A 22,422-nucleotide genomic window follows, 5' to 3' on the forward strand; every position below is an offset into this window, starting at 1 on the left:
CTTGTAACCTTGTACTTTCATGGAGAAGGTCAATGTTTTCTACCATGGAACGTCAGTTCCACCTTGTTCAGTATCATGAAATAACATAGGTCTGAAGGACTGGTTTTGTATGACTGATGTGATTAATTGGTTGCGCTGAGAAGTCAAGAGGTAGATCAGTTAGGAGGCCAGCAAAGTTTACACATTCAGAGAGATTGTGATGATGGAGAGGTAACTGTCTATAATTGGGAACATTAGAAATGTTTAAAGTAATTTTTCTATGGTTTGGGTTTCTCATGCTATACTAGATAAAGTTTCAAAGGGCAATAATCGTCTTTTCGAGGGGAAAATTGAAATCTGTCGGAAGAGTTAGGGTCAAACAGCTCTGAATTGTTAGTTTTTTAAAATTTCATACCGGGGTTTTAACCACTTTGAGCATGAGTGTCATGTTACTGCAAGTATCTGGAGTCTGTTTGAGTCTTTTAGCGATTGCAATGGCACATTTAGTTGATGCGTGAAAGACACCATGTCTGGTTACTTCTGCCCTCTAGTGGAGCTGTTTATTGCACCGTAATTCTTAACAATCAACTGATTTGCCTTGCTCAGATGAAACACAGTTCTGACCATGAATGGCCCTCACAAAAGTATTGAATGGGGTTGAGATTGTGGCTTTTAAGAATAATTATGGCATTGGTGAACACACGAGACACATTGTGAATTTGTGCATGATGGCTGATCGATGCTGGAGGACTTTGGTATTTTGATAAGATTGTAGATACCGGAGAAATTTCTACAATGAGAGAGCTGATGAAAAGGAATGTCTGTGATAGGCTAGTTTTTATCATTACAACATCAATGGTATTCCTGCCTTATCGAAAGTGCTTTGTTATAAATATAGTACAAATGAATAAAATATGGCAACAGTTTTGAAGAAATATTGAGCGTTTTAAACAGTGTTGTATTTGTGTATGAAAAGTACTAAAAAGGTAAAGAAACTTGCATTTGTAAATATAATTTATTCCTCAAAGCCCAGTTTTGTGGGTCAGGTATTGTTGACAAGCTTGGTGTTACCTTTGTTACGTGCAGTTTAAACGGACTTCTGAACATTGTGGTGAACATCCACTAGAGATAAGGTCTTTTTTTTTTTTCTCAAGTTTGGCTATGAGAGGTTGGTATTCAAGACTTCAGAAGCAAGTTCATCTTTGTTAATTTGTATACCACAATGTGAACACAAACTAATTCCTCTGGAACTGTTGACATTTGTGTTGTATATTGTTTTGATCTTGCTCTTTGTTGTCAAAAACATTAAAAGTGAAGCCAGACCAGTAAGAACCACGTATTTAACAGTGCAGTTTTCCTCTGCCCCCTGTCTTGTCTTTATTCCCCTTTGAGTGATAAGAAAGTATGTTTGAAAGAGAAGTGCTTATACAGTCTATAACATCAGGTTAATGGTCAATCACATATGGGTTTTAATGGAGCAGAATTGTGTGTGTGTGTGTGTGTGTGTGTGTGTGTGTGTGCGCGCACGCGCGTGTGTATGCGTGTGTATATTTTTGTGCGTTCCTTTGAGATTTGTGCTTGTGAAGTGCGAGTCCTCAGTTCATCCTTTGGCCGGTGCTCTTTTAACAGTTTATGAAATGTAGAATACATCAGTTGCTTACTCTTAAAAAAACACACACACACACACACACATTCTTAGCGTGACAGGTATTTACCTGCTCTAGATCTTTTATGCATCGCCATTTTTTTTTTTCTATCATGCCTTACAGTACTTTGCACCCGTATGGTTATCAATGTTTTACTTTACCTCTGCTTTTGCCAAAGTATACTGCAGGAATTACGTATTATGATTGAGGTATTCAGTCATTTTCTGTGTGTTGTGGTTTCCTTTTTTGTTTACTATATTTTTTTTATCACCTGTATTTATTTTCATTTTTTTTTTAATACCACAAGTTCTTATTTTAAGTTGTTGCTCACCAATATTGGCACTAGACCAAAACAGCTGGTTGGAGGACTCTTTTATTTCTGTGCAGTGCAAATTTCATTTTTCAAATACAAAATTTTAAAACATAAAAGTGTAGTGATAGTAGCAATATGTTAGTCTGTGTGTGTATAAGACTATACATATTCTGTAGGTCTACAGAATAATGGAATTTGCTGCATGAATTTTTGCTTTGGTTTCTTAACACTTGTCCTTTTATGATTTTGCTGCTTTGCTCAATTCAGAGTGTATGCATTGCTCCTATATTATTTGCGAACTTTGGTAATAATATGTATTGGTGGAAGGCTACAACGCATTACAGACCTAGAAGTTCTCTTTAATGTGACACGTGACGCTATTACATTATACTATATGTCCATCTGGGTTCAAAGATATTTAATATAGCCTTCAACAAGAGTCTCTGATTTAGTGCTCAACAAGATGAGAACCAGGATGGCCAAACTCAGGATTGTATCCACTGTCCTGATAACACCTGAATTATCATGTCAACAAAAGCACTAGACAGTTGCTTCATGAAGGGAACAGGTTTTATGAGTTAGTTCTTAGTTTAATGACAGGACCAATCAGACATCAATGCACATTATGTGAATAAATATATCTATGAAGCCTCAAAGGACAGTGTGTAGGGTATCGTACTTCTGTGAAATAGATGGCTAATACAATCATACTTAAAAATGTTCCTACCTGTGGGACTGGCAGAATTAAAGTGGAATGTCATCTGTCCCAGTTTTTAAAGAAATTCATAAACAACCTAATGCTTCATTATGTTTACATGTTTCCTAAATGATAAAAGCCTGTAGTGTCTCAGTGTAGAGAAAAATGTGGCCTAAAAGGCTTTTAGACCTCCTCCAACCCAGTGAGTTTACTTGTAGCCAGCAGAGATCGTAGTGTAATTACACATTAACAGGCAGAGTGTCCTCATAGTGCTTTAGTGAGCAGTGTTTCAAACTACAGATAGATCTCACTTCCTCTGCCCCCTCAATAACAGTTGAAACATACAAAGCATTAAGTAATCAGATAGGTATGTACCTGGATGATAAGATGTGTGTGTTGGTGCGGTTTGTCCTTCACCTGCACTCTTGTGTTTGTTTATGAGGTCACTTTAATGCTGCAATCTAATGTTGATCAAATGAGGTCAGTCAGCTCCTTTTCAGTGTACAGAGGTGAGGAATCATAAACGATGGAGCTTTGGCACATCAGCTGAGAGCTTATAAACGCTAATTGTTACCTTACCCTGGAAGCCATCCTGAAATTATTGCGTGACTTAATCACTTTATTAAGCGATGTCAGCAGATGCCAGTTCCCAGGTTCGGTAGCAAGTGCCTCCGGCCCCCGATGGTAACACTGCTGACACTAGCAGTGCTTACACAGACCTGTGCAGTAATTAGGCACGGTGCCAGAAGGGGAAACTTTGTCATATTGCTGAATAACTCTTCAAGGAACATGCCAAGACAAAGCATGATTGTTTTAGCTTGTGAAGAAGCAACTTTTGAAAGAGTCTATTTGCATAAAACAATTCAAAATTTTATGTGCTGAAGTCTTGTTGGTCAAATGTAATATGCAGCACTATTTCCCCCTTTTTTCTCGAATACTGTATAGGTTTTAATGTAAACATTAATGAGTATTACTGTTACAATTACTATTATAATTATTATTGTTAATTATATTAGTGGCAGGCCACTGGGTACCATTGTATGTTGATATCCCAATGAAATCTGTGCAAGATCATGAAAATGTTTATGAATTAAAAGAATAAAAGCAAGATTCTGTGTTAAGATTACTTTAGACCATTTTATGCTACATAAGTATAAGTAAATGTTTACTCAGTGCTTTAAGAGGATGTACTTTCGAACAAAGAATCTTCTGTTTGGGAGAGGTTTAGATGGGAAAATAGGGTAAGACTACGACAGTACCATTTCACTAGAGGTTAAATGAGAACCTTTTCCTATATAGCACTGAATGATTTGCTGTCGCGTTCTATATATACAGCTTTCAAGCAATGTTCAGACATTTAAATTTTTAATTATCTGAAAATATTGCTTTGCAAGTTTACTTTGCTGTCTAATCGTCTTCGAAACGACAAAATGATGAAATTACCGGCAACATTACAGCCAAGGTCTTTGTAGTGGTTTCATGTTACAAATAAACAAACATACCCAATTGACGTTCTATTGGTAGACTAAAAGTGAATGCAAAGCCTTCGAACTCATCCATTGGATATCTGCCTTGCCTATCCAAACTCGGCTGATTCCTCGTTAGCGATAACGTCATGTCGGGGTTTTCCCCATCCTTTTGCAACTGCAATAACAAGAGCGCCGCTTTAACTATTTGAGTCAATCCGACAAGATGAGCGTCTAGGGCAGTCAATATAGAACCAACGTCTCAATCTCCAGTGGGTCCGCGAGCGAGCCAGAATCTCTAGACATTAATTCTCTATTAAATATTGAGGCTAGAGTGGAAGTCATTTAGCTAGATAGTTTGCCTTAGTAATCGTCGAACCGTTTGCTGATGAGAGTGTAGCATATAGCCTTAAGCTTTTTACCGTTACGTCAGCTAGCTTATGTTGCATTTCGTTGCTAATTTAAATACTCTAGGCGGAGAAACAGGACAGTTTTTTATTCGCATGCTACATTAGCTTTACTGAGTTTTGACAGGATCTTCATTCTTTTGGATTTATACTACCTGACAACATAGACATACCAACATAGACTTAGCTGGACGATTAGCGAAATTATAACTATCTGTTAATAGCTAACTTTGATTACGCTGATTGTGAAATAAATTGACGCTAGGTAGTTAGCTAACCCAAATAGTTACAGTTTAGGCTAGCCAGTTGCTGGTTGTTTACCGGTTCCATCTGAATTTTCAGCAGGCTGACAACTTCAGTTTTGTATCTTGAGCATATTCTTGTATTAATATTTCATTCAGTTCAAAACTTGAATCGGACTTATTACTCCATCCTATCTCTTTGGAGAAATGTCTACCGTCTCTGTCTCCCAAAACGACAAGGACGACGAAAAGGGAAAGTCGGATTTAACGTTACCGGAGAAGAACACCGGCGAGGCGGCGTTACCTGGACAACGAGCGCCTCACGAGCAGCCACAGACAGTCTTTGTCATTCTTGATTCAACAGCTGAATCTGTCAATCTCATAAGGTAAGGCCCATGTAAGTTTAATGCTGTTTGAAAACTGATCTTTAAGCAGATTGATCCAAATTTCTAATTAGCTTACTGTATCCAGCAGTCTGTCAGTTTGTACAGTTTTCGAGAAAGATGATCAGCAAATTAATTTACCATGCTGATTCATTTGGTTTGTAAAAGTAGCTCAGCATTGAATGGTAGTCGAGGCACATACATATGCCCGTACCTCGCGATCTGTGTAACAGGTAGTGGCTGCTTAGTGGCGTTAGTTTGCCTGGAGCTTTCTAGTGCGCAGTCCTCCAGATTAGAACAATAAATTGAGCATATGTAAAACTTCAAAGACTTAAATGCTTTTCAGATAGACCTCCAAGAGTTGGGCATATGTAAACGTGTTCATATTTGGATTTGGAGAACAGTGAAACATCAGATTTCCTGATGGTAAATTGCTTGTCTCATTAGCGATTTTTGTCTATATTTAAGATATGATGTTTGGTGTGAACACATTAGGGGTTATTAAATTATAATCATTGTGATTGAACTGGATATGGTTTGTATGTCTTCCTTCTATCTTTTAAAGTTACCATTCACAACACTATTCAAAATTAGATTTTAAACATTGTCCTAGTTCGGTGGAAAGGAATACATAAGACTTTGGCCTAGACATCAGTATACAGTCAGATTGAAACTGCAAAGAGAGGTAATGTACTAGTCCATGTGGCATGGATGTACATAGACATGGTATCATAAGGTTGGTATAGTTTATCTATGGTCTATCTTATAGTCAGAGTCTTTTGTTTTCTGTTGGTTCCTAGGGTTTAAACTCGTGTTGTAAAAAAGCCACCAGGATGCTTGACTGCATACTGTATTCACATCTTTAATCTCCCATATCCACATCTTTTTCTCTAACTGCAAAGCAGAATTTCCACCCTTTTAACTCAGTTATTCAGGTTTTGGAAATTCAAAAACAACAACTGGAAATAATTCCATATTTATCCTGAAATATTTTTAGGCTTTGAAGGAGACGTTCCATTCATCACTTACAATCCAGTTGTTAGTGCTGAAAGAGAACAAAGCCTTTCTCATTCAAAACCAACATTTTAGCAAATTTGAATAAAAGCAATTTGCGTTGAATGTTTTTCTTTCGACATTTTCTGCTGAATTTGTGTCTTGTTTTAGTCCACACCTTCGTTTTACTACTTCAGCCCTGACCTTGTATTTGAGAGGAAATGACTCAGCAATTCCACTCTCGGCTCCTCTGTTTGGCCTTTGATTCCCTTCCCTCAAAATTTTCACTTGCGGTTACCGAAAGCAGTCCTGCTGAGTCCAGAAATTTTTGTTGTTTTTTGTTGTTTAAAGGAACTTATTTGTCATGGCATACGATTCACGTGAAAAGAGTTTAAAAGTCATGCTTCAACATGTCTCTCGAGCTTTCTTGACCCGGTTGCCAGTTTTGAATGTTTGAATTTTCTGTTGAGTATTTTGTTTATGTAACTTTCTGTCCTGCCCATTTACCAGAATCTGAGTTCTTAAATAGCAGTTACTCATTTAAGCAAGAGTTCCCCATTTATATGAATAATCTTTTTTCACCAAACTTCACAGTAGATTTCTTACCCCCCCCCCAACCACCCACCCACAGAAGTTCTCCTCAGTTATGAGTCAGTAATAATCTATTACTAATAAAACATACTTTTTTGTTGTTTGTTGTCTCACTTTTGTAGCTTTGAAGTGCTTCCATGCCATAGTAACACTATTTCAAATCACGCTTTTTGTTTTATTGGCGTCGATTATCAGTTTATATTCATTTTATCTCGAGCCTTTTTTCCCCCCAATTTCTGTCAGACTGTCAATTTTTCCATTTCGCTTTGTGTAACTGGGAAAAACAAAAACATTCAAAAGCTTTGATGGAAGCGATGCACTGTCTCCCTCTGGCGTTGTTACAACAGTGCTTTACTTTACGGGCTTCCTATTTTTAGAACCTCTTATCGATGTCTCCTGGATTGTGCGCAGCTCCTACGATTTGCCCACCGAATTTCCAAGCTGCGGGTGAAATTCCAATCATTCTGGACTATTAAACCATTGAAATCATCGACATTTCACGGGAGATGTAATGAAATGTTTCTTGAACATGTTCTCACCCGAAACCGGCTAGAGAAGCTTTGCGTTCCAGAGGCAAAACATGGCTTCCCAGATCGACCATAACAGACATAAAATGATGCTTTACTGAGGTACGGCTTTTAATCGTTTTAACTAGGTCCGACGTTTTGTTTTTGGTAATGCTGATTTAGATTTTGAAACTGAAACCAGCGACACATCGGTGAGCAAACAGTCTCTTAGTTTGTCGTCAACGGTAGAACCTTCGGTTACATCACTTGGATTATTCAGTCTCTTAAAGCTTAGCCTTAGTGAATTCACTGAGGGACCGTAAAATGTTGTTTTTACGCATTGGTTATGATGATTGCACTTGTTATTGTTTTCCTGTTGCATTCAGTTTGTCTGATGTAAGTGTTGGCATCTTGACATTGCACCAATGTGTACGAGTTGATGTCGCACGGCGTACTTTTGTCGGCATCAAAGGCTGATAATGATCTTTATTTTGAATCTCTACACTTGCTTAGACGACACCTCAGCATATTCATTATTTGTATGAGATGTCAATTTTGAAAACGTTAATGGTTCACATCTTGCACAACACCTCTAGCTGCTGTATGTGGTTACCTACTATTTAGAGTTTTTTTCCCCGTTGTTTGCTATCTTATTTCAGTAAATATGTCATTTATATTCGTTATATAGTATATGTGTGTTGTGACTGTGATAGAATTAAACCTTGTGGTTTGTCAACCTGGCCAGTGCAGGTCTAAGTACCCGTTCAGCGGAATGGAATGTTCCAAGCATGAGATGCTGTTTCTTAGTACATGTCAATGGAAGCAGTGTAGGAGCTGGCTTGTTTTCACTGCTCTTTCACTTTTGTGGTAAAGGGTGCAACTCATAGCTCATGGCCTTGACCCCGAAAGCAGCGCGAAGTCCATTAATGGGCTGTCGTAACAACACTATGTTGAACTAAAATGATCTGTCTTTCACCAACATCTGTCTCTGTCATTGTCACTTTGAGCTGTCACACCTGCGGTATAAACACTGTCCCTCACTAAATGTGTTGATGTGTTAAGTAATGGGACCATTCCAATTGAAAGCAGTTAGATGCTGATGTTCACTTATTCTCTGTCTTCAGTGTGGAGCCATTGCTGCCAGAGTCAGGCATAGTTGCTGACATTGAAGTTGACGGCATCCTAGCGTCTGACTCTGACACTTTCTATCAGCTCAAGAGTCAACCCATCTCTGTAAGGTGAGTCCTAATGTCCTCCCATCACCTAACGCACTGCCACACTTCCGGTGTCAAGCATGTTCACTTTTACCCCACATAGCAATAAACAGATAACTAACAAAGAGGTCATAATCCAACACCGTGATGGAACTTTTTACAGGAGTACCACACGAACGCAACCGTGGTTGTATTCTATATAATGTTTCTAGATATTTTCTCTGTCTAATTCTGTCTTTTATTGTACCCATTTACAGTTAACAGTACATATATGGAGTAGGATTTTTCATTCTGATACATGTCCAAAAAAAGGTCAAACAAGTTTCTAAATGTAGCTTTTAGGCACTTGACTCTTTAAACTGAGCTTTAGTTTTCATTGCTCCGTCTTTAAACTGGTTTTTATCTTTTTTATTTCTCCGTTTCATCTATGCCATAGTGGTATTTGGGTCGTTATTGTTGTCTGTCCATACGTGAGGGCAGGTCAGTGCATGTTCTACAGAAAGACATGAGTGTCTAATTACATTTCATCCTTTTCTGGGACTTCCCACTGACTAAACGGATATGAAAACACTATGTGAAACTGTATAGCCCTTGCTTTGGATGTATTCTCACAGGAACTGCCAGGTATAGCATGAGGGCTTTGTTGTTGTACAGTTGGGTCTCTTAGAGGTGCCTCTAAGCCAGAGTTTTACGAATGTTATATAGTGGAGTTGTGTAACTAAATACCTCTGGAAGGTTAAAACAATTATGAAACTGTCCCAAAGTCCACATCGCTCTCACAGCCCTACTTCCCTCTATCTGACATTGTAAATAGTCTGGTATTTTATCATGCAGTGTTTGTCTCTGCGCCCTTGTGGAATTAAGTGTGAGAACCTTTGGCAAAAGCAGATACAGTCTGTGGTTGTGAAAACTATTTGATACTTGTTTTGTCCTCCTGTCTGTGCTCAGGGACTTCCCAGTGACTCAGCTAAAATTTGAACTATGAAGAGAGGAAATTTGAGCCGATGTGTTTTTGTTAAGTTTTAGACTCAAAACTTAATTGGAAGTTTTGATAGTTTTGCTGTGTCATGCAGGGGGAATCTGGTATAAGAGTGTTACTAGTTACTACATCATAATAAGATGACTGTTGGAAAGTTATAAGGAACTGAATGTGAATTATCATTGTTTGTTTTATCATCATGGGGGTTTGCATTAGAGCGCTTCTCCCACATAAACCCAATGTTGTATTTGCTATTGTTTTTAAAACAAACAACTTTAAAGAAGAGGCCTAAGGAGGGAAAATAACCACAATTTCCACCGAATCAGGAAATGGAAACGTTGCAAACAAACAAACAAAAAAATTCAAAACAATGAACAGAATCACTAACTTTATACATTTATTTGTTGTTTATTTTCTTTAATATCTTCTGTTTATTTTAAAGTGAACTTGTCCATCAATTCCATTTTTTCACATAGACAGATTTCAGCATTCCGTAGGGCACAGGAAAAATATTTTTTCGTTTACCTGTCCTCTTAAGTTGCTAAATATGATCTGTCTGTCTGGAAATAGAAGCATGTCATGCTGGATGGCTCTGCGAGCATTGTTTCTGAAATAGTCACAGGCTAATATGATTACAGAGGGATGGAGTAGTCCAAAGCTGACCCGCTTCCCGCCCTTCTCTTTCTCTCTCTCTCTCTCTCTCTCTCTCTCTCTCTCTCTCTCTCTCTCTCCCCGTCACGCAGTGCTTCTCTGACCCCCGCTGATCCCGCGCCCTCTGTCGGCTCAGTCATGACGTCACGCGTGCTGATGAGGCAGGAGCTGATGAGGCAGCAGGCCCAGGACCAGGAGAGGAGGGAGGCCCAGCAGCAGGCCTCCAGCGCGCAGCTCCGCTCCGCTGACTCCTCCCCTGCCATCTCCGTCGCCTCCAGCCTGCCCTCAGCCAGACCTGCCCCGGCGCAGGTGCCGGTGGAGGTGCTGAAGGTATGGCAAAAATAAACCACAGGGGCTCTCCCTGTTCCCCACCTAAACACTCTGTTTGTTTAATCTAACATTTGGGTAGTTTGACTGTAATACAGAGAGCATTTAAGATTAAGTGCAGGATCTAGCCATGTGAGACTGTGAAAAGTGCAGTATTACCAATGCTAATGTCACGTGTGGGTTTCCTTTAAGTTAAAGAAGTGTAGTTAAGCTCACATTTAAGTGCTTTTCACATTAAGCATTTTTTTGTGGCCCGTCTTCATTCTGTATGATTACAAAAGGCTAGACTGAATGAAATATTTGGTTAAACTTTAAAATTAAGGTATAATGTTCTTTTCTGTCTGGTATTTCAGGTACAGACCCACCTGGAGAATCCAACCAAATATCACATCCAACAAGCCCAGAGACAACAAGTCAAACAGTATCTCTCTCACACACTGGGAAGCAAGGTGGCCAATCAGACGCTTGCAGTGTCCTCTTCACCTCAGTCTGGCTCCGCCCCCGAACTGGCACATGTCAGCAGCACACCTAGCAGCCCATTGGCTGTGCTCAGTCTTGGCTCCAACAAAGAGGAGGTATGAACTTAGAGATTGTGTGAGTGGGTGTGGCTGCTTGTGTTGTTCTGTTGACTTTTGCCTATTATACCATACAGTTAAAGTTAACATAGGGGTAGGGGAAGCTTATTTACAGTTTAAAAGTGTCAGAAACAAAGAGACACAGTCTCACTGACCTTCATCAAATACAATGTATACTGGAATGAGGTCACCCTGAAACCTAAGTTATATATAATAAAGCGTGCATACATAAATTTAAACAGTGTTTATGACCATTTAAAGTGTTTTGTGGTAGTAACTAAAGTTTTTGTAGCACCAAAAGAGGCAACATAGAAGATTCTAATAACTACGTTTCTTTGACACAAAAATGACACAGCAAAGACCTTTCACGTTTTTTTTTGTGTGAAGAGCTGGGAATTTCTTTAATTGAACTGAGACCTTTGTGGTTAGAGCTGCTGGTTGTTCTTTTAGCAGTTTTCCCAACCACTGTTCAGCTGTGCAGCTTGGCTTTATAGGTGATTCATTTGATAGTGCATTTTTGTTTGTCGTAGTTTGTCGTCTTGAACTCTGGGCGGGGGAAAAAAGAAGCAGACACACAAGGACAAGCTGTGTGCATTAACATATGAAGCTCATGAAAATGTTAAGCCATTTAGCATGTGCCTTTCAAATAATTAGCTATTTGCTTCAGAAGTTGTTCAAACTTTGCCGTCATAGATCCTTTTGAAGTGTTCTCAGTTCCTTTTCTAAATACAATAGCATGCTTTGTCGAGTCACTGCAAAGTCAGTTCAACTCTCTCATGTACAGTCCATTTGGTACCACACGGTGCTGGCAAATACCACACCAGCCATTCAATGACCCCTGCACACTTAGCACTGTGTGGGTTTGGCTATTAAAGCTAAGCCTCACTGTGTAGCTCAACTTAATCAGCCTCACTGACCCCCAAAGACCTACATCAAACAGATCAGGGGACATTAGGCCACACGCTTTTTAGGCCTCAGCATGAAATATGATTTCTTTAAGGTGTGACAGTTAATTCTTTAACTTTATGATGATGTGGGTGCTGTTTTTCCTGTTTGAAATGTGTTGACAGAGTGGGTTCAGTAATACTCATGCATGTGTGGCTGATGTGTTACTCACAAAGTGCTGCGTTGTGCATTTTTTAGAACTTCTTCTGTCTTATGAGTCACCTTTAGGCAGGGTTTTTTTTTATCTTTTCTTTTCTTTTCTTTTCTTTTTCTTTTCTTTTCTTTTCTTTTGTGCTGTCAGATCATCGCTGCCATTTTTTTAAAACCGTTTTACTGAAGGTATTTTCTTTATCCACAGATTGAAGATGTCATCGATGACATCATCAGCTTGGAGTCCAGCTTGAATGACGAGTCCATGACGTTGCTCGATTACGGGCTGCAGATGCCCAACACGGTATGTGCCAAATCGCGCTGTACCTGGATCTTTTGACTTGACTGGCTGATATCTTTTTTTTTCTCTCTCTCTCTCTCTCTCTCTCTCTCTTTCTTTTGTGTTCAAAGCTATTGTGATGTCTCAAAGTGCCTTATCATTGATTTATTGAGAAAAGGGCTGGCAGATTTGGACCTGAAAGATATATTTGGGCTTTGGAATGCAGTCAGGTTGCACAAGTTGTTCCAATTGATTTGTATTGCACTTTGTCTTTGCAACAGAAATGGAAAAAAACCCATATTTTAGAAGGTTTCTATGGTGTGTGGGCAACCACTGGTGAAGATAGGGTTTTCTGACTTTGTCTTTTTTTTTTTTTTTTTAGTTTTGTTTTCTTTTTTTTTTCTTTAAGACTGCTCCAGTTCTGTTGTTAGTCATCATCCAGGTTAATGAGTTTTTAGCTCTGAGCTGTGACCTGCTTTGACTTGTTAGAAGTGTATTTGTTTTTAGCCAGTGAGGGTGAATTTGTGCAAGAGCTACTGGAATCCAGTGGAGCTGTGGAAACAAACAGACACTTCTGACACATGGTTAGCAATGGCCAGACCTGGGTGGAGATGAAGGGTGGGGGAGCTTTGCTCATCCAGTTGTGTGTGTGTGTGTGTGTGTGTGTGTGTGTGCGCCTGCCTCCCTGCCTGCCTGCCTGCCTGTCTGTGTGTGTGTGTGTGTCAGAGCTGATAGCTCACCCTGGAAGTTTTTCTTTTTTTTTTTTTTTTTCTCTTCTGAGAGATATTTCCCCATTTTTTTCAACTGCCTTTTCTTTCGGAGAGTAAGAGGAAGTTTGAATGTGCACAGCAGGACAAGATGAGGATTTTGGTTTTGCTACCGGAGCATGAAAAGAAAAGAAAAGAGATTGAGGTAAAGCACATGTTGTTAAATGACTGATTTAGATTTTTGAAAGAGGTGACTGGCTCACAGCACACGTTGTAATGAAAGCATGTACGAGGTAAGAGAATTGATTTTTCTCTTGGATACACAGTAGAACATGAAGAGCTGTAGAGCCGCGTGATTTGAAATGTAAATGTACCTTTGTGTTTAATCAGTTCGTCATTCAGAGAGATACTAACGTTACAGTAAAGCACGTACTTAAAAATCGGTTAAGCATCGAGACAGCTAAGAAAGAGGAAGCTTTGAGGAATATAACGATTTCTTTTTTTTTTGTGGTGTTGGTTTTTTTCCTTTTTATTTTGGTTGGTTTGGTTTGTTTTTACAATTGTTTGTTTGTTGCCTATGTAATCTCTTGGTGTTGCCTCATCACGAAAAGGTAGCTTTTTGACTTCTTTTTTTTTTGATGAGAGAGGTTGAATTGAAATGCCTTGGGATGGTTCCTGGGGAACTAAAACACATTAGCTGTGTCCGTTTCATTCTTTAATCATACCCTCACCATGAACCGTATTAACTGCGTGAACCAGTTTTTCCTCCTGTTGCTGGGGACATGTTCTTTTCTAAGGAATGGTGTTCTGTTATGAACGCATACATTGGTTCATGGGTGTATGAGATCACCAGCCTACAGTTGGACCTGCCTCTGTCTTTCTCAATGTTACTTAGAGCTGACACCTATAGATTTTAAAACCGCAGTCTGATTTGTGATGGAAACAACAAAAAAAAACAACCAAAAAAAAAGCATGATTGGTCAGACCACACACACAATGTGCTTAGCACGTGTTTTTGACTCTGTTTGAATTCACTTCAGGCCAAAACCACCAGCAGAAGTGAAATCTAACTCTGACAGATGAATAGTCAACGGCGCTGGCGGTCTGATTTCGGTTTACAGCGGTTACAGACGCCGTTATCAGGGTTTTCTGCTTTGAACGCTGTGCTGTGAATCTCTGGGGTTATCCATGTGTCACAGCATGCTGTAAAAGAGTCTCTATAGCTGAGGTGTTTGTGATGATAACAGTGTGGGAGGGCTTTTTCTTTCTTTTTCCTTTTTTTTCCTTTCTAAAGTGTCTGATTGGTTGTTTGCAGCTGCCTGTCTCAGGAAATCTCCTGGATGTATACAGCAGCCCTGGGATGGCAGCTCCTACTATCACTGTCAGCAATTCCTGCCCTGCCAACCTGCACAATGTCAAGAGGGAGCTGAGTGGTATGACTCATTTATCATGTCTCTCTCTCTCTCTCTCTCTTTCTTCTATCCTGTCTTCCTCATTTTTCTGCTCCACTCCCTCCTTGTATGGACAATGTTCAGTTAACGCTGTCTGCATACACCCACACGGCTTACACACAGTTTCCTAGTTCCCATTTTCTGTTCAAATAGTTCATTTCAGACTATGTATGTATGAAAGCACGATATTTACCCAGCAAATAGAGTGAGAGGTCTGCGACACTGAGTAAACTGTACCGTAACGAGAGCGATGGTTGTTTTTTTTTTTTTTTGCAGATGCAGAGGCAAAAGCTCTCATGAAAGAACGGCAGAAGAAGGACAACCATAACCTCAGTGAGTTTCAGTTACTGCTGCTCAGTTTTTAGCCTGTGGTTTCTTGATAAAGTAAGCTTTCATTTCCATATTCTAGTGAATTCCTAAACGTGAATTATATAACAGCGGTGCTTCCCCTAGATTTTATGCAAAGCCCCGTAATTTGAGAAAGTAAGGAAAAAACTGTCTTCGCCTAGAATGGACAAACTCTTATAAAAAGAGTGAACAGTTCATTCTGTAATGTGCATCTGTAATTCTGTAACGTAAAATGGGTTTTTTTTTTTCGCCCACTGCGTCGTTGTCAAGAATCAATGGTTTGTCTTCGCTTTCCTGTGTCGTGTTTGAAACATGGAATCAGTCTGTAACTGTAAGCTTTGTTCCTCCATAGTCGAAAGAAGAAGAAGGTTTAACATCAATGACCGTATCAAGGAACTGGGAGCACTCGTTCCAAAATCAAACGACCCGTCAGTATCACTGCTTTTACGATGTTTTTGTCAAAGATGAATCACGCTACACGTCTCGTATGTCATCTCTGTTTGAAAACAGTCATCATTCACTGAGTTTTACTGCTGTGTTTAGTGGCTTGTTTTTAGAATTGTTAAATATTTTAGAGATTCTGCCCGGGCGTCTGCGCATTTCGCTCGCTCACTAACCGCTCTGCCGCAGGGAGATGCGCTGGAACAAGGGCACCATCCTCAAGGCCTCCGTCGACTACATCCGCAAACTGCAGAAAGAGCAGCAGAGAGCCAAGGAGATGGAGACTCGACAGAAGAAGCTGGAACACGCTAATCGCAGCTTGCTCCTGCGGATTCAGGTTAGCTCACACACACACACAAAAAAAAAAAAATACGCAGTTCCCCGAGTACAAACAGTAAAAACGAGGTATGGTTCTGGCTTTCGTTCATTCTGAATTTAATTTAATTTATCATTCAGTGCGCTCAGCCCTCTGTATGTGTAGAAGAATGGAGGATAGGATGGGGAAAGTGGTATTTGACAGGTTGGAAAGCAGGAAAGACTGCCCTTTCATCGTTTTTTGTTTTGTACTCCAGGTGTTTTCAGGGACTTTAAGTCGGTCATGTATATGCATGTTCTCTGGGGAAAAAAAAAAAACTTTTTCAAAGGAAGTGTTTTTCAGAGAGACGTATTTCTCAGAAATGTACTGAAGGAAAAGTTTTGATTTCCTATCTAGAAAACATATTTCAGAGAATCTTTTGTTTGTTTGTTTTGTGTGTTTATTTGTTTTTTGCCCTCAGCCTTAACTGTAAATATAAACCAGTCATTTGCATTCCTCTGAGGTGGATTACGGTAATGCTGTGTCATGCAGGCTCCTTCCTGCTCAAATGAACTGACTTGAAACACATTCCTAGAACAATGAGGTTTTGAAATGCATTATTTAGATGCCTGTTTAATCTTGATGGGGAAAAAACCCCAAAAAAAAAAACAAGCCCTTGACAGAATCAGATGATGGTAAATCAGCGAAAATCCTAAGAGCCCGTTACAGGCTTTTGGTGTCTGCTTTTGCTTTGTAAATACGGGAGAGTGTGACGCGCTACGATTGGTATCCGCAGGAGCTGGAAATGCAGGCCCGTCTCCACGGCATCCAGTCTTCCCGAAACGCCGAGATGCCCTTGACCCAACAGCAGCAGCATCAGCATCAGCAGCAGCAGCAGCAGCACCAACAGATGACTCTGGATCCCGGCGCGGACGACGGCCTCTCCAAAACCCTGCTCACCCTGGGCGGGGCTGACCTCAACCACAGCGCCGCCTCCACTTTCCTGTCGCCGCCCGCCTCCACCTCCCCGGTGGCGGTGGCCATGAGCAGCCCGCTGGACCTGGGCTCCCTCAGCTTCGGCGAGCTGGACGACCCCTCCTCCTCCGTCTTCAACCCGGGCCTGATGGGGGACATGGGCCTCGGGGACATTTTAATGGACGAGGACGGGGCCCTGTCGCCCGTGGGCGGAGCCGACCCCCTGCTCTCCTCCGTTTCCCCGGGAGCCTCCAAAACCAGTAGTCGCAGGAGCAGCTTTAGCATGGAGGAGGACTTGTGACGGCGTTCCCGCGGCAGAAGGCCTCCGCGTATCCCGTGAGACTCTACGCTGAGGTAGAGCCAGCGCAAAGCTCATCACATCCACTCTTGAACACAGGCCTTGTTTCACAGGCCAGAGGAGAGCAGGAACTGCACAGTTATTCCTTCAGCCATTTGACGAGCCCTTTTATACACAATCCACAAAAAAAACTCAAAATATCGCAAGACTGATTTAACACGTCTCTAGTGAAAACAGTGCTTACCTTTGATAGAGAGATCGTTTAGAAGGACCAACGGAACGTAGTGTAATTTTGAGTTACTGCAGGTAGATTGAAACCACCGTAGCAGTGGACAGCTGTATTTTCTTTTTAAAAAGTGTAATTACGGTAGAAAGCACTCTTAATTATTGTATATGCAGAATGGCTTTAGACATGCTGATGTCTCATCTTTGTTTAAGCAAAACAAAGACAATCCAGAGAAGACTACATGTTCTTATAGCTAGACATAGAGTTTGTTTTTTGTTTTTTCTAGTTGTAGCCCATGAAATATTAAAGGGATAGTGTTCTGTTTTAAAAAAGCGGGATGCACACACCTGTATTGCCCCTGTGTGTGTGTGTCTGTGCGTGTGTGTGTCTGTGCGTGCGCGTGTGTCTGTGTGTGTGTGTGTGTGTGTGAGACAGATACAGAAGGAGAGAGAGAACAATGCCAGGGTGGGGGGGCCCCTTGCATGAACATGCAACATATTGGCTTGTTTTGTGTCCTCAGGAACAATGAACTGATGAGAACTGAATATCCTGTTCAGTTTCTCTTTTCTAAATCTTCTCCAACTGCTGGAATTCCCTTTTTCTCCTGTGGACAGTGTTGAGACAGTGATGATGATGATGATGATGATGATGGAGTATATAAAAGCCAGTTTCCTGTAGAGATTTGAAATTCTCTGACAATTTTCTTGTTTACAGGGATCATACGACCATTGTAGAGCTGCTAATTATTGCCATACAAAATGCCTTGGCAGCCATTTTATTAAAACAAAACAAAAAAAAATTCAAATTTTTATGTGTATGCTGGCTGTCCTTCCATATACTTCTGTCATTGGAACGCATCCTTAAATCTACTATACCCCAGTCCCCCTTCCAAATACTTTGAAATGATGTGAAATTTGGGAGGCGTAGAGAAAGTACATTGTTGTGTTTATATGGCTAAATGTCTGTGTCTGTCCAAAACGGTCATGAAGGAGTTGTACTGTTTGATTGGGATTATATTACCTGTGTCTATCTACATATGGAAATAATATACAGTATGCTGAATCGTCGAGGATAGAGGAGTTTTGTCGATTCTCTTTTAGAGTTTGAACTGAGGCTCTTTACGAAGTTACGTAGCCTATGTAATCACAAAGAAACGCACTTGTGCTTGATCGAGTCTTCTGATATCGGTTCTTCTGTACCACTTTTCACCGATCTGTATAATGGAAAAATCCCTGGTCACATTTGTCAGATGTCCAATCACAGATGCTGTAGCGATGGTTAATCACGTGCTCCTGTACAAAACTGTTGCATAGCGGCGTCCTTTTTTTTTCGATGTCGACGCGTGATGGCTAAAAAGGACGGTTCTTGAACCTGGCATCATCGCCAATCTGAAAGTGAGATCTGACACGTGTGTTCACTCGTGTAAAAATAAGATTGCGTTTAGAATGCGTACGGTATGTGCATAACCCAGTGAGAGACGAGTTGAGCTCCCGCTTGCCACAACGCTCCGTTTAATAAACTCACAAAAGTCTGTAGTCACTGCCATTTACCATTTAAGACTTTTAACAGTCAATCGCAGATCCGGTGGTCTAGCGTTTCCACTCTGTTGGTTTACGTCTCGTATGTCTTTAGATTTCCTTTTTTTTTTTGACTGACACGCGCATCTGTGACAGAAGAGACATGGTTGATTGAATTTTGAATCTCGTTCAGCAGATGTGTCATCTTTTCCGGAAGAAACCCGGTAGAGTAATAGAATGAGTCGTCTCTTAGTAAGGAAATGCACGATCCTGTTAAATATGATCAAGCTTAAACCAGGGACCGACGGATAAACTTCTGTTTTGATATTCGTTGTTGGGGGGGGGGGGGGGGGGGTCCTTATCTTTCTGACACGACTCCAAACTGTTAGGCTGTCTGCTCCTCAGAAACAGTTCAGGACTTCAGATGGTTATCGCAAACTTTTAAAAATTAAAAGTTTTTTTTTTTTTCTCGCTCATAAGTTAGAAATTCTAGTTTACTATGCAAGAAAACAAAAATGTACCGGAGCAGTAGAATGTTATGGGTTTCATCCTCAAAAATCTGCCCTCTGTAATTGTATTTTAGCACTAGCGCAAGTCAGTCATGCTATATATTCAATGGACTTATATATGTTTATGTGTGTCAATGTATAGCATATATAACATAGAGTACTATTGTCTCTTAATATAACACGTTTATTAACACAGTGTTAAAAGGCAATCTTTACACTTTGCTGCGTAGTACAGTAACTTTCCACAGATCTGTCTTGATGCCTGCTCCTGAGATTATGCACAGAATATATATTTTCTCTTCCATTCATGTAATATATATATATATTTTTATTTAATATTTCGGAGTGTGAATGTCACCAGAGATAAGGATAGTTTTAATAAGGCGTTTGTGACGAGGGGGCTGAATGCGGGTCATTTAGAGTGAGGGACTTCTATTCTCTGACGCTTTTTTTTCCATCGAGTATCATGCTGAAGCAAGCTCTTCAAACTGCTTTGTTGGGCATAGCACCTTGTGACTATATCAACAAATATCTATTTAAACCGCATTGTTAACTGTCTGTATGTGTTTGGAAGATGCTTTAAGGTTCTTGCCTTCTGCCTTTTTATGGATGTTCATGAAAAAAAAAAAAAAATGCAGTGCAGTTGTGGTCAAATGAACCTCACAGACAAGAACAGAGAGAATCAGCATAATTTTTTGACTTTTTGCAACGCCAGCCCTTGTGACTTTTGGCGTGATTTTTGTTTTAGCGTAAGCATGACTTCTGAAATGAGCTAATGTTCACCTTTCTTGTGTTAATAATGACAAGATTGTATTCGACGTTGGCAACTGTTAAACTTGCCTGCTAAGAGCAGTTACGTGGCTACCACATTCAAACCTTGGGCAGTTATCGGGATCCCTTTTATCAAACAGCTTGTTTTCTGGATCAAAATTCAAAACTAGGATACAGTATATGTGTGTGTGTGTGTGTCTTTTTTTTTTTTTCTCCCTCTCTCTTTTTTAGTAATGGTGGCATTTTTAAACATTTCATTCGTTTCTGACTTTTAGGTAGGCAGCAATAATATTTTTTGTTGTTGTTGTTTGTTATTTTTTTAAGTAAGACATATTTGATGTTTTGTGCATTGTGGCCTCATGTTTGTCTATGATAATGGTAATGTGGACAGTCAGCTGGATCATTTGCACAAAGAATATGCAATTATAACTGTAATCCAAATTAATGGAACTGAATTGGGCAATGTTTACATTCTAGCTTTTGAATTTGAAATATATTTTGTAATGTTGGAAAAAAAAAAAAGTAGTCCAATCTGAGACTAAATGTAAGGGAATTTATTGTATCTACTGTATGTTTGTCTCTCCATTTTAACACCTGTCAGTGCTTGCGGAGGGGTGTCTTCCAATAAAAGCACCATTGAAACAAGCAATAAGTTTATTCCAATCTACTTTTTTTTTTTTCTTTTTCTTTTCTTTGTTTTTTTTTTTTTTTTACTTATATGTTAAAGTATAAATAAAATGATCAAAGAAACCATATTTTGCCCGTGTCTTTCAAGCTTCATTTAATAAATGAACGAAAAAAAAAACATCCCCAGGTGAAGCAACACAGACTTATTTAACTCATCATCTAGTTTAACTGTCAAAGCGGAGAAGCAGTTCAACAGTTTAAGTGTAAATTTTTTTTTTTTTTTTTTTTTTCGAGGCTGTCCAAGTGCGAGGCTTTTCTGATGAACCGTTTTTCGTCTGGTCATTACACTAACCTACCTAGTCTTGATGTATAGGCTCTTACAGGCTCTCTGTATGTAAACCACATTCTTGTGTGCTGTTAAATAGGATTAGTGAGTCTTAGCCCCTTTTTAAAGCTACTAAAAAGTCTAGAGGAGAGTTCAGCTTGCACGTAAGATCTAATTAAAGATGTGAGAAATTTCCTTACCATCGGTCTCGTGACGCTGTAAAATGTTACCCGACTCCTATACCCAGGACATTTCTGTCTCAGCTGTCTGTATCAACACACGCGAATCAGTGAAAAGGAACGTAAATAAATACACAATTACAGATGACTCACAACTTGAGAAGGAGCTCTGTAGACCTCTCAACCCATAATGACATGATTACCTAAGATTTCTTATTTAACATAATTAAAGTAATGTCAGTTAGTGGGATTTTTTTATTTTAATTAGGCTACTTCTGTCTGTGAGGATATGATCCCTGAAGAGGTCTGTTGGGTCATCTGAAACCTCTGGCTGATCAAGGCGTGGTGACCCAATGTTATTGTGTAATCTACATGAAAAAAAATCAGTCGATTTAAGTTGAATCCAGGCTTTGACGAGAAGATCTCGAATGATTTGTGCTCGATAATCTGTGAAGAAGTCAATTAAATCACAGGGTTTGAATTAAAAAAAAAAAAAAAATCTAAACACACATGGATCTGCTGATTCAGTCTGCAAGCGGACAGAGGCGGACACTTTTTCACTCAGACGTTACTTGTAACGACAGTGATACGCCACAAGAGTGCAACCCACACTCACGGTTTTCACTGAGAGGGTCGCTTAGTAGGACGGTGGATTAGTAGCATGTTGGCCTCGATCAGCCAGGACCTTTTACTAATTTTGCTGAGTCATCTTAATCCTATGATTTTGATAATTCTTTTTTTTTTCTGTTCTGAGAACGGCACTGAATGAGAAACATCGAAAACCCAACTGATACAAAATCCGACAAATATTCACACATCTGGTTTGATTTGCTTTGTTAACGTGATTTTTGTAAGCCTTGGTGTTTTTTCTGTACTGAATTATTTTTCTTTCTTTTTACTTTCCATCATTAATGACCTCTTTTCGCCCACTGTCCTACCTGAGTGTTTACAGTAGCTGCAAACTTTTCACACTGTGCCATTTTGTAGTTTAGCTGCCTCTGTTCTCTGGCCCCATCAAAGTAGACTTCCAATAGCTCTCACTGTTATGTTCACGTTATCACCAAGTTCCCTCACAGTTACCTCATTCCTTCATATAAAGTTCTTAACTTTTTAAATCAGGATTTTAAAACGTACTGTTAAAAATATGTCTTCAAAACCTCTCACTAAATTTTGTGCGTTTTGTAAAATTATCCATTACATCATTGCTTGCTCTCTGACTGGCTTCAGTTAATCTACTACCTCCTCCACTACACAAATACAGATGATTAATGGCACTTTAATTATAGAATCTGCATGTGGGCCAGATTATGTTCAGTTCCAGATCAGAACGTAGAAAATCAAAGTTAAAAAGTTCACAGCCCAGTTGAATCTCTTCAGTTCTTAATAGCTCAGAGGTAAACAGCCAAGAA

At 39.7% G+C, this 22,422-nt stretch overlaps 1 protein-coding gene across 1 annotated transcript; it reads left to right on the top strand.

Annotated features, from left to right (window-relative positions):
- The first annotated feature begins 4,326 nt into the window (after nucleotides 1–4,326).
- On the top strand, nucleotides 4,327–17,361 carry tfe3a (transcription factor binding to IGHM enhancer 3a). The gene is made up of 10 exons (XM_030785636.1): nucleotides 4,327–5,136; nucleotides 8,348–8,461; nucleotides 10,160–10,397; nucleotides 10,748–10,969; nucleotides 12,273–12,368; nucleotides 14,367–14,484; nucleotides 14,779–14,835; nucleotides 15,203–15,278; nucleotides 15,481–15,628; nucleotides 16,383–17,361. The coding sequence occupies exons 1-10, from the start codon at nucleotides 4,958–4,960 to the stop codon at nucleotides 16,860–16,862; spliced, it is 1,728 nt and encodes a 575-aa protein (XP_030641496.1). The 5' UTR covers nucleotides 4,327–4,957; the 3' UTR covers nucleotides 16,863–17,361.
- Nucleotides 17,362–22,422: the final 5,061 nt, after the last annotated feature.

This window comes from Chanos chanos, chromosome 9 (assembly GCF_902362185.1).
Source record: "Chanos chanos chromosome 9, fChaCha1.1, whole genome shotgun sequence".
NCBI classification, from domain to species: Eukaryota; Metazoa; Chordata; class Actinopteri; order Gonorynchiformes; family Chanidae; genus Chanos; species Chanos chanos.

Bases quoted from the DNA above. Each gene is read 5' to 3' on its own strand.
- tfe3a (XM_030785636.1), top strand. From the start codon at position 4,958: ATGTCTACCGTCTCTGTCTCCCAAAACGACAAGGACGACGAAAAGGGA. The intron at 15,279-15,480 runs GTCAGTATCACT...GCTCTGCCGCAG, and splicing joins GTTCCAAAATCAAACGACCC to GGAGATGCGCTGGAACAAGG. The intron at 15,629-16,382 runs GTTAGCTCACAC...TGGTATCCGCAG, and splicing joins GCTTGCTCCTGCGGATTCAG to GAGCTGGAAATGCAGGCCCG.